The sequence below is a fragment of the Anopheles cruzii genome, chromosome 3 (assembly GCF_943734635.1).
Source record: "Anopheles cruzii chromosome 3, idAnoCruzAS_RS32_06, whole genome shotgun sequence".
Taxonomy (NCBI): Eukaryota; Metazoa; Arthropoda; class Insecta; order Diptera; family Culicidae; genus Anopheles; species Anopheles cruzii.
Genome location: NC_069145.1, coordinates 3,569,587 through 3,582,246, shown reverse-complemented (window position 1 = coordinate 3,582,246; position 12,660 = coordinate 3,569,587). Strand labels below are relative to the sequence as shown.

The window sequence follows — 12,660 nt, the reverse complement described above, 5'->3', positions numbered from 1 at the left end:
CACCATGATGCCGTTGTTGATGAGGGTATTGCGTGACGCAGAACCTGGAACCAGGGGGCCGGAGGCGAGATGTACCTTTTCTGTTAGCAACTTAAATAGGTCACACTCTGGGCGAAAATTAAAATCAAGACCACGATCTTATCGACGGCAAGGAGGAACCATAGAGAGGCGGATTGTTGTGGGGTGTCCATGACCGTTCCATGTTAGCTGCAGAGTGACGCTTTACTCCTCACCGTACCCCACAGTGTATCCAACCACGAGCGGGCGGGTGGTCGGAAATGATTTAGTGCGCCTTTTAAGCCGGTGGCGCTGAGTTGCGCGTGCGCGTCGCGCCATGCCGCGAGGTATGGTGCCTCATCGGGCGCCCACGGAACACTTTCACGTGGCCGGCGGCCGTTGACGGGCAGCAATCGCAACTTGGTGCAATGATTAATCTCTACGGGTGAAGGTTGCGCAAGGGTTTGAATTGATTTGCTGTAACGATTTTATTGCCGATTCGCACTAAAGTGCATTCAGATTGGCAAGAAACACCACCTTGCAAGCGGCGCGTAAAAGGCTATCTTGCCGGACCGGGGGGTCACTTGAGCGTACCTTGAACGTGCTGTGGCCCTGAATCCCGAGAAGGGCGCAGGTCACCGCGGAATGGTCCCAAGGAAGCTTTGCTGTCTAATCCTACCACGTTGGAACGGTTTATGCTGGATGAACTCCTTTCGAAGGGGTTTCAACAGCCCAGGTTCCCTGTTTTCTAGCAACCGGCGAAAACGTTCAAACTGATTTTAGAAGTTAATTTCGTTAGGGACACCGAAATCATGAATCAATGTACATAGCTGCTTCCGAATCGGGGCAGCACGGGGTTCAATAGATGTTTGCTGCGAGCTTATCTCAAACTGGACGATGTTTCTTTCTGAATGTCTCTGTGTTTAAAAAAAAATAAAGTAACTTTTGCAATTGATCTCATATATATTGTATCGCACTATTATAACTGTTTGTATACACTGCTTTGAATATTGTACAATAGCATTGCTTACAATTAATTTGTTGCTTGTTCCTTTCTATCCTTTTCTTGCTTATGCTATTTGCATAGATGCTCGCGTATCTTTATTCCAACGCACGTGACTCTTGTAAACCAATAGTTTAGCTTTCATTATTTTGCGTTTTTTGTTGCTGGCTGTTCGTGTTCATTGTAGTTAGTTTTTGCAGTTTCTCCTGGATGCTACTATGTACAAATAATCAAACGAAGCCTGCGGTAGAGTTGTGTTTCACGATTGTGGATGATTCTTACTTTCGAGCGATGTGTTGTTGTTATCGAAAAAGAATAATATCTTATCCTGCTTTTTGTGTTTCGTACTTGCCTATCAGTGCCATTCGGTGCCAATACAATCTGTACTATTTCCCTTCCCTTAAGCATTACTCATTGGCATGGTCTGCAGGGTGTGATGGCGGCGGTGAAGGTGATGAAAATGGATAGAGTCACCTTGCACAGGCGTTCGGATGATGAAAGCGCACGCAAAATGCGCTCATGTCCTCGATAGAAATGCATTAGCTTGGACTATTTCACAACAATTAGTTTGACCTTTTCAATTTACATTCTCTGATTTTACATTTAAAAAAATAAGGTGAGAAATTGGAAAGGCGACGAAACAGTTTGCCAATTCGCATCCGTAACATTGATTACATTATATGGCACTTGAAGCGTTTGAACCTCGTATCGGTGATGTACGTGGGTAAAAGAGGGTCTGTAGCACAATGACAAGTCTATTGGGCAATTGATCAGCGCAGTGTAATTTTATTCACATCAAGCTGTAGGCGTTTCGAACATGGATTTGACATTGAAAAAAAAATCTCACTAAAATCTCAAAGCACGGCCACTGCACTGCCGTCCCCAGAGCAGATCTAGATGCAACCTATCAGCTAAACGTAACGTAAATAAGTTATTAATGACTAGAAGAATTTATAATATTCCATACGGGTTAGGAAATACATTTTCGCGTACACCCAATTGCCCCCAACGTAAAATAGGCGAACCGTTTGTGATGTCCCAAGCTCGGACGGAAGGGACTTTCGTTCGATGTAAGAGCAACCCTGTAGTGAGGTCGTGTCGATTGTGTGCTCGGTTTGGGTTTCGGTTGGCAGTAGTTCATCACCTTTGCTCGCGCTTAAATCATTCTGTTTGCATAAATATTCTGATACACTACTTCACTGTTGCCGGAACCGGAACGTGATCTCTGCTTTCTTAAGTGGTTCTGATAAAATTGGAAAATAGGCGGTTGACAGACTGCTGCGCCCTTATCGGATACGTAATGGAAGCGAGTTAAGGCTGCAGGTTTAGGATCGAACCTTATCGTTGCAACTTATCGCTAATCCCACAACGTCCCACAACTATTTGGTATTCTTTCGCGATTCTTCCTCCTCTCGCTTCGGTGTATTAGGTTTGAAAACATGAAATCGACAGCGTAGTTTCGATCCGTTAAAACCATTTAGCGTTTGCTGTTTTGGGGTTCGAGTTTGAATGGTCATTCCTTTCGTTCGATAATGTGCGTCTAAACACCAGTCGCTTAAGTGTGTCTATCATTATTTATTGTAGCTCGTTGCCCGAACTCTCCTGAGTAGGTATCGTATTTGATAGATGCTGCGTGTTGCTGAGTATTTTAAGTTTACGGTACGATATTCATTCCAGCGCGTACTAGTGCTGCTTTGTTGGTGCTGTTCTAGTGGTTCCACTACGTAGCATTCTGATTGGCAGGCTATTGAACATTTTGAAGCTGTAGGTTAAGTCCTTAGAGGGATTCGCTTAACAATTACTACCGCTACAAGCAGCATACATTTTGAGCCCTGTCTACACGGCACGGCAGAACACTGCTGCGCTGCTCGATCTCAGCATCTCAGCCAAGGGGATCAGTCCGTTTCAGTTGCACTCGACTAAGGTTGGAATATTATTTTGGTAAAAAGAATGAAGGGCACGTATGGGGCATCGTGTAGAAAAATGTATCGAAGCTCTTTGGAGAAAGCGTTGGTTTTCGAACGAAATCGAATGTCTCTCTAGGCGAACGTGTCTTTTGTGAAGGCGAGAAAGGTCGTAGTTCGAACTAGTCTGCCGTGTTATGGCACCAAGCTTTGAGTCACGTGTTGCATTTCCCTTAAAGAGTTAATTTCATCGATCATAGTCACTTCTCCGCTATCATGTTTGTCAGTTGGGCTTCGAAGAAGTCGGTTGCTATGGCTGCAGCAGAAGCTTCTGCCAGTGTCCTGTGGTTGTCAGGATGTCAAAGTACGGCGTATCCCAGTTTAGACCGGCAACAGACGAGGTGATTGCCAGGGACCAAACGGATGCGCGTTAATAAAAGCACATGAAACTTTTGTCCCGAAGGGCGAAACAAGGGTTTTGTAGAAGGTTAAAAATCAGTCTCTCCGTTGTGTGTTAGTCAACTTTCAATGGTCAGTTCGGTGTCATACCGCGCGTCATCCAATTTATGGTACGATTTTTTTTGGACACCTTCCGGTGTTACTTTCTTTCCACTCGTCGTTTAAATAAATCTTGTTCCGTTCCTTTTTGCTCGGATTTGCAAGCGAATCCGTTGCGCTTCGATGCGGTGCGCGGTGATACCGACCTCCGATCATAGATAGAGCAAATGCACGGTGGCTCCGGTTACAACGAGCGGACCTAGGCTTAGAATGAAACTACTACACGAGAGCCCCCGGTAACACCCACTCTGCTGCTCGGAGACCGAGCTGGTTGGGAGCAGTTCGTGCCAGGAGGAAGCTGTTGGGGATCCTGGAATGGAAGGAAGGTTTCGAATTAGTGCGCGATGCACACATCTCACGCACAGCTGAACACAGTGGAACCAATTCGCCATTAGATAGTACACACCACACTAGGTGCGGACAAACACCGGTCGGGTCCTAGGCCGCAGTCGCGGGTGTTTTAAGGTGTCGCATGCGATCATCACACGAAACTTGTATACATACAGCAATACGAAATCCGTACGAAAAGGCATGCACACACACAAACCACACCGCCAGGTTGTCTGCGGTCTGTAGTGCAACGCGGCCAAGTATTTAAGTGCCAAGGAGTGCTCCAACTTGCCACATGCCAGGCTCGCCAGGACAAAACTCGTGCAATCGTGCCACCAAACGGTCAAACGGGTTGCTTATACTACTCATTCGGGATGCAATAGAGAGATAGGGAGGATAGTAAGAGGAAGGATACAGATTAGCACATGCTAGGTATAACATTAATCTTCACACACACGCAACAACATTAGGACCTTGACAATGGTTAGTAGTCAGGCAACAGGTTTGGCATGCTAAGATTTTGGACTAGTAACGAAAGAGAACGGAGCAATGGGCAGATGGGACGCAACGCGCAGCTCTATGATCGGATATTGTACACGGAAAGGGAGTCTATCGGGACTAGAACCAGAGCGCGCTCGCAGTATCTGCTGTGTCGGTGTCGGGACCCAAAATGCAACACGAATTTTCGCGCCTTCCGTTCGCGCCGAGAGTTATGCTACGGTGTTCTGTTGCAGGACTTTGCCATGTTTTGTGGTGGTTGTGTATCTTGTTCTCCAAACGTTTTAGTAGATCAATCTCAATCATACTTCCCGTATTGCCAACGGGCCATGCGTTGTAAGTGTGTGTTTGAATTTAAATCATATTTGCCGCTAATACTACCGCCTTAACCAACTTGTTGTAGTTTGCTTGTTGATGCTTCTGTCTGCCGTACGCTTAGTTGTTCCAAATTTTGTCTACATACTGCGACCTCATCACTCACTACCAGATACTAATAATGCAAGCCAATATTACGCTCGGGAAAAAGATTACTCTCATCTCAAAACTCACTATCATCTAAGTCATCCTCTTCGACAAAGTTCAGATCATGATCAGCAACAAGATGGTTACCTTCGTCGAGCTCGTCCTCGTCCGCCAGCTCCGTTGACGTCTGCGGCAGCAGGACATCGGCCATGTCGGGTTCGGAATCGCTGACCGAGTCTTCCAACTGCTGCGAGGTATCTTCCAGCTGGCTCGCAAACGGTGTCGTCTCCGAGGTCGTCCTGCTCGTTGTCGGAGACCTCACGGTACTCGTCGTCGTCGTCGTCGTAGTTGTCGTTGTCGTTGTGGCAAAGGGTGTCGTGATGCGAGGCGATCGGCCAATCATCAACGAAGCGGGCTTCGGACTGACCCGAGCGATCATCACGCTCGAGACGGGCACCAGCTTCCCTTTGGCGGGGGGACCCCTAGGCTGACCTCCTCCGGCCGTTCCATTTCGCTTTCCACCACTCGCCGCTGCTTGCTGGGTGGCTGGTTTCTTCGGCTTCCGTGCCTGACCAGCAGAACCGCCCGGACCGGTCGCCGGGCTTCCACTGCGAACTCCACCCGAGCCGGGCACCTTTTTCGTCTGTTTCGCAGACTTCCGCACATTTGGTGTCGTTGATAGGGGGGCGACGGGTAGACCTTGGCGGTTGGGGCCACCGTTGCTAATACTACTGCTACTACTGCTACTACTCACTAGACTGCCCATGCTAATACTACCGTTGCTGACGCTGCCTGGTCCGAACTGGTCTGTGCTGCTGCTGCTGCTGCTACCTACTGAGCTACTGCTAATGCTAGGGCCACTACTACTACCGCTACTAATACTACTGCTGCTGCTGTTGCTGCCGCCCCGAGGCTGTCCCTGGTTTTGGCCTCCCTTCTTCTTACCACTATTACCACTATTTGTACCACCTACGCTTGGCCCCGTACCGCCCGGCCGGAAGCAGTGTTCGCCCGGCACTTCGTCCTCCTGGCATTTTCGCCGCTTTTTCTTCTTCTTCTGCCGGGGGCCCTCTTTGCTGGTTGCGTTCGGTTGCGTTTGCTTGGCACTGAGACCGGAAGCTGGGCCGCTGCCGGTCGCGACTTTCGGTCCACCTTGACAGACTGGCCGTGGGCGCATCTCCTTCGCCGTGAGCTCCTCCAGCGGTTGGCCCGTTTCGCACAGCTGGTTCAGCCCGTGGCGCACGTGGTCGGCACCGAAGAGCCGCGAGATCAGCTGCTCTACCCGATCGTGGGCCACCGTCTGCGTGAGTGCCTTGGTGTAGGTGGCCAGCTTGCCGAGGGTGCGATTGACCGGGATCTGGATTTTGCGCGGCTGGCCCGTCTTGTTGAGCGCGAGGTAGAGCGTGCGCCGCGCGTTCGAGTGCTGCGTCGAGGAGTACGTGTTGTAGTGATGCTGTTCCATCTGCTCGTTGAAGATGCAGTCGTCGGTGAATTCTTTCTGCAAGTGCAAACGCAAAATAGAGAAGGAAGCGCATTAGTGACAGGGTGAGAGTGTCCGTTTACGGCTGGGTGAGTATTAAGTGTGGCGCCAGGAGGCGGACGTCTCGGCTAGGCTCGGTTCTACCTGTTGACGAATTAATTTAATTTCAGCAACAGACATCCCATCTATGGAGTCGTCTTTACAAACATGGTCACAGAACTCGCACGCTTGGTGGCCGGCTTGATGTCTCAATCGCGTTGACACGACCGGCGCGTACGCCAGAGATGACACCGCTTTAATCATTCGCACCATTTCGCATCCAAACGAATTAATTATAAGGGATGATTACGCGCGCCGCACGGAACGGGCGCGTCGAGTGATGTCGAGCTAAATGATACTCTTCCGGGATGTGCTCGGTGCCCGGGAAATTCAATCTAAAAAGGGCCTGAGAGATAGTTCGTTTGTTGGACGGTGAAAGCGTACGGGTCAGAGCGAGACCAATGCCCGCTGACGAGGTTCCTCGTGTGTTTCGTGTTCGGTCGAGGTCCCAAAATGATTTCCTTGGCGTCAAAGTGTCCGACGACCACATTGACCCTTCCGAGAAGACCGAGGCACACGGCGACAGAGGCCGGCCGTGATGCAGGCGCATGGATTCTCTTCCAGATGCACCCCGGTGAAACGGTCCATCTGATGAGGTATCGGTTCCAAGTTCTCCAGAACAGAAGCGGCATACGGGCTCTAGCGGGCTAAGGCGACATCCGAAAACGACCGTGACCGTGAAACCACACAAAAACAAATCGAACCATTGTGTCCCGCCGCGCACAGGTGTCGGAAGGACCACTTTGGAAGGACCTTGTAACTGAGAGCGAGAAACAGAATAGAGGCATGGGCTGTCGCTGCATGGGGTGAGGGTACGAATGGGACCGGCCCAATAAAATTTGAATGTTTATTGGACAGGTTGATAAGTAACCACAAAGCCAACGATCGAAAGCCGATCGATCGGCAAACGAAAGAGAGAGAGAGAGAGAGCGTATGGCCGAAGGAAAGTATTGTTAATAATCAATATTGGGACATCAGCGACCCGTTAATGCCATAAAAGATCTCGGATCCGATTGGGCCGACGGTCCTGCATGCAACCCGATCGCTCGCTTTGGTAGCGTGTTTCGTCCTGTAGTTGCTAGCTGTGACCGAAATCCCTCGTTTGGTTTCCCTTGACCGGAATGCGATTGGTGAGAAAAAGGTCCTTCGGTTGTAATAATATTATTTTCTTTACGGACCAATTTAGGCAGTTTGGCGACGATCACTTGTCCAGGCGGATCTGATCTGTCGATCGATTACGTGCGTGTCCTTCACACCTTACCGGACACGGCTTGAGGCCAAGCACACGAAGGGCAGTAAAGATGTTACTGGCTGATCAGTCTGCGGAAAGACCCAAGAAGGAGTCTTGTTCCGTGTTCCAACTCTTTGATCGATGATCGTGAGCAGCCTTTACGAGTTGTTGATCAACCCTTCCACGCAGAAACGTAAGGATTAAATTTCCTTGCCAAAGACCACTCTCACAAGCAGGTGCGTGTTGCGGCCATCAATCAATCACGACAGTAGTTCCGCGTGTGCGGTCAACGTTCCCTCGTAGGGATTGGGAATCTCTATTACGCGGGACCGACAGTGCGTGCTTACTTATTTACACTTTCGACGGAAATGTTGGTCCCGGTGACGGTGAGCAAATAAACGCCACAACGAGACGTTCAGGGTCGCCTCGCATGGTACAGTCGGTGGCGGCACTCGCTTGGTAGCTCCGGAGGTTTTATTGCTTAATTTAATTGTGCCTGTGCCTTGTTTGACTTGACATATGCACTGGAGTAGAAGGTGCGTAACACCGGGAGTTCTGTTGGTAGACAGTTGTGGGTCTACAAAATGGTTTCGTGGCGTGCCGTTCGGTCGAGTCTTCTTGCTCCACTCTGGACCGACCGTGATGGCTGTGTTCCGCCTTGTTCCTAGTCCGAAGGCAATTTAGAGTGGTGCATCTGCAGGCGCAGTGATTGATGAGCGACACTCAGTGGCTCCAAACGGGCCAAGGAGGACTCTAGGCCCTAGTGAAACAATTCATTAACCAGTTGGCGTGTTTGCGGTGGAACGCGTGGACTGCGCACTCGATTGACAGATGGCAGATGTCTTTGAATCGGGCGCATTCTTCGGCCACGACCACCCAATCGCGGCAGCCAGAGAAACGTGCACGCTGGCCACTGCTTGGAAGGCTTTCGATGGACTGCCCCTAAAGCCGCTCGGTGACTACTGTACGAAGCATAATGAAGACATAAGCGCAGTGGGGCCCGCACGGAGCAACCAGTTTGCAACGGGGAAGAATAAATTACCTACATTTATGATTATTTATTACTTCTCTTTCTCTGGCCGCTGCTAAGTGGCTTAACTATTATGCGCCCGGTTTGCTCGGAAGCCTGCAACTTACGCCAAGATGTCTCGTCTTGAGGGGCACTAGGAAGCAGCGTCCAGAACCATAATCGAAATGTGAGATGCAGAACGAACGGGCAACATTTCGCATCTCGTTAATTTATTGTGACACGGCTCACATGCCGCTGGTAGTAGGTTTCCAAGAAATGATCATTAATTGGTGTAATGCACACACATATTGCGCACCGCCGATCAGTAGCAGTTTCCGTCCCACTAGAGCCTGAGACCGATCGCAAAATAAAAGCCTAAAGCTTTGATTTTTCGGGTCCCGTGGGACGTGGGAACAACATCTTAATTGAGCCCGGGAATGCTTCACACATAGAAGCGAAACGCGCTAAAAACAGGATCCCCAACACCTTTCTCTCGAAAAGGGAACACAAAGTGGGACTTCCACCCTGAGGCAGCGCGGTTTCGGTTCGGGCGAAATGAGGCGCCTTGAGATACTAAATCAAAATCTGAAGAAAGAAATGAAACAAGAAATGCTTCGTTAGTAGAGGGGGGCGCGCTCTCCTAATCAAGATATCAAGCGATGTGGACCGAGCTTTGTTTATGTGATAATTAGCGACGGAAGTGACGGATTTGGGAGGCTGCGAACTAGGGTGTATCTTTTCGAGTGCCATTGATGGATAGTTTTTAGGAAATTATCTTTTCGGTCTGATAGAGGAATTTTTGTCCTCAGTTAAAATGAGTGAAAATTCAACAACTATTGGTGAACAAAAACAAGAGGCGACGAAAGCTATCTTTTGGTCACTAGAAAGATTACTGTTTCTGCCGATTGATTACACAGGGGCAACCTGGGGCCGTGAATTAGATAACCCCGCGCTTGCTGCAGCGGTTGCATACGAGTTTCGAAAGCGATTTTCGTGAAAATTTTATCGCCGAGGTGCGTGAAGCTGACCGATCAATTAGGGGATTATGGTTGCGCAATCCCGCGATGTTGTCCATCGAGAGTGTTTAGTCGCCCTTCCATCGATAGCGATAGCCAAGGGCTGCCACGGGGCTGCACTGGACACCACCGAACACCATTCGGGTTAGGTGAAAGTGACGGATTAGTTCAAACGATTCCCCTAGTAGCTTGGTGTTGGTTTGTGTGATCGGGAAAGAAAGTGTATCAAATCGAAAATATGTGCTGTTGATCGTTTGTTTCTTGGAGTAATTTTAAAATATTTTGCGTGTGCAATATTTTCAACTTTGTTACGTACTGATTCTTTGCAGACATTCTATTCGGACTCCACCGAACATAGTCTACCGCTTCCGAATGCCCTCATTATTGAGAAAATTAAATTTTTATTCACCTCATTTGCATAGGTTTATTTCATCCATTTAATAAATTAGTTTACCACAAACATCTGATACGTGTGGGCTCAGTTCCGTTTAGTTCCGATTGTGAACGAAACAGTTTACCCCCCTGTAGGGTTTGTGGTTATCGTCGCGCCTCATTGTTCCCGTTTTTCTGGGACCTGTTATCAAAAGCGTGAAACATGAGAAATCATTTTAATGGGTCTCTCACATCAATTTGAATACCAAATTCGTGCGCAAACCCCTCAAAGGCCGCTAATTTACGGACCCCCTTTCGGCGGCGGTATCATTCGAAGAAAGTGAGAGACTTTTCGCTGACCCTTTTCTGTATCGATACAATGACCATGCCAGATATATTGATAAAGTTCCGTTGGAAATTGATCGGTAAATGTGAAACTTGTGACTACAAATAGAAAATCGTCCCCACACAACACAAGTCGCCTGATGGCTGTGTTTTTTCACAGTTCTGTCCGCCAGTATAATGGATCTAAGCTGCTAATGCACCCATGGACGTCGGCCCGGATGAGAGTCTGCTGTGACACATGGCACAACAGTGTTGCAGGATTCTTCACCCGGCGCCGTGGAGGCTACATATGATCCACGCATACGCGGCCCGCTAATTGATGAAGCGCACACTATTCGGTAGTGACATACTCCAAGCGCCGGCAAGGGCATCGAAAGTCAACCGCGCATCTCCGCTTTCGGTGGAGCTCCACTTCCGTGTGCTCGGTTTACTTCGAGCCAAGTCGCAGACGAAAGGTGTCCCAGACGGTACAATGTTGTCCAAGTGTTACCTCGGGGGGCTTCTCGGGTTTGGTGAGTGAGGTTGCATAAGTTGCCTGCATTACTGTTGCAACAAAGTTATGCTCCGGCGGGACGATGCCGAAATGGACTGTATCTGTGAATGGAGCTTTCTTGTGGTGGCGTTACATTTTTCACTAATTTAGCAACACCATCGAAGGCCATTGAACCTGGATGCTGGATCGACCGTGTGTGTAGGTAGGGGGTCAAATCGTGATACGCATGTGCGTATGTTTTCCTGTTTTTTGCCCTCGTTTCACGATCCTATTATCCCGGTGACTATGGAGTGGCTATAAAGCGAAAATTTCCAATCCTCTTGCGGTCGTAAAATTTTGAGATATCATAAATGTAGCAAGCTAGTGGGGTTTCTAAATGAGATGTCCCTTCACACAGCGACCGATGTGCCGGTTGCTATTTTCACCTCATCTGCACCTAATCAAACGAAACAAAAACGCAAATAAAAGCCATAAAAATCTGGTTTAAAAATAAAAATTAATGCGTTCGATCCGGATCGGATCCGGTGTTTTGAATTAAAAATTGGCAAATTGTGTTACCTCCTGCCGCCTCCTGAGATTCTGGGCGGCTTGCGACGAGAAGCATCGACGAACCGGTTCTATTGTGTACGAAACTGATTTTATTTAAACGGTTTTCTGTTTATTCCGCATTCTCGTAGTAGGCCAAAACTCCTAAGCGCCTTTTGTTAGTAAACAAAGTGGCCTTCGCGAAAGTCATCGCGTTTGTTTACTCGCTGCAAAACTGCTGTCATGTTGCGGCGACAGCTCTCGGGAGAGAGATTAAAATAAGGCGCTTATTAAGGCGAAGGTCTTCTCGGCGGTCGGCGTCGATCCGGTATCGCCGATGCCGAACCGTGTAAGTCACAGCGCAAAATTCACACTCCGATCCCCCCGATGGACGGGTTGTTTAGATTTCGATGGTTTGGTCAATTTATGCAAAACAAAAAATCATCAATTTGTTTACACCATACTAATCGTCTCGCGAAAACCGCTATCAACCAACGTTTTAACCTACACTTGCTGTTTTTACATTTCAGGCGAACGCTCGGCGATGGCGGATGGCCGCCTCACCACCCGGCCGAAGGGTATGTTGTATAAATAAATCCATTTCACAAGAATCCGTTTGTTCGACGCCCGTCAAGCCGCAAAGAATAATGTGACTCGGTACGCGCGTCCCACGGGCACGTGCGCTTCACTTTGGCCGGCGGAGCCTCACGCAACGTTCGACGTGTGTAGGACTAGCAGCGAGTGGGTTGAGGATCTGACGGACATCAAAGTGGACATGAATGAATGGGATGGGTTGCAAAGGATCATTGGGTTCTGGTGACACTGTCTGCGCTTGGGCGTGACACGAAATTCAAGTTCAATGTCTGTGCGCGGCAGCAGACAACGAATGAGTCGTTTATTTGAAGAGTATCATCAGCGGCATTCTTGCGGACGAGAAACAACGTTTTATCTCATGTTCGGAAAGCAGATGCAAAATACCTGGCTAAACACGCAACTTACGCAATGCGCAAAGGATGTTTATTCGTACGTTTGAGGGCAACTGTTGCGATGCGGAATCGGGTCGAGAACCGCGATTCGGAATTGGCGCAAAAATTCGACCCATGTTTTTTCGTTTTTTTTTTTTCATTTTTGCTCGTTGTGCAATTGCGACTCGTTTAAGATTTTCCAACCCCGGCCCCCGGCCGATGGGCGTCCGGGGTGTTGAACGAATTGTTTGTGCGAATCCTCGGGCACGGGCTATGTGGTCAATGAACTTTCCGTCTCGGGCATGCCGCGTGTTGGTCAGACCGGAGTGCCAAATTGGTCAGGTCAGGGTGTGTGAGGGAGATATTTTCGGTG

The 12,660-nt window shown here is 48.9% G+C and overlaps 1 protein-coding gene across 1 annotated transcript in view; it reads right to left on the bottom strand.

The window, feature by feature from the left end:
- Positions 1-3,614: 3,614 nt before the first annotated feature.
- Positions 3,615-12,660, bottom strand: part of LOC128274904 (uncharacterized) — a 39,171-nt gene continuing 30,125 nt past the window's right edge. The window contains exons 3-5 of the mRNA XM_053013246.1: positions 5,070-6,250; positions 4,900-5,021; positions 3,615-3,772 (exon numbers count right to left, since the gene is read on the bottom strand). Of these exons, the coding sequence (XP_052869206.1) occupies positions 3,615-3,772; positions 4,900-5,021; positions 5,070-6,250 (1,461 nt within the window). The remainder of the gene's footprint in view (positions 3,773-4,899; positions 5,022-5,069; positions 6,251-12,660) is intronic.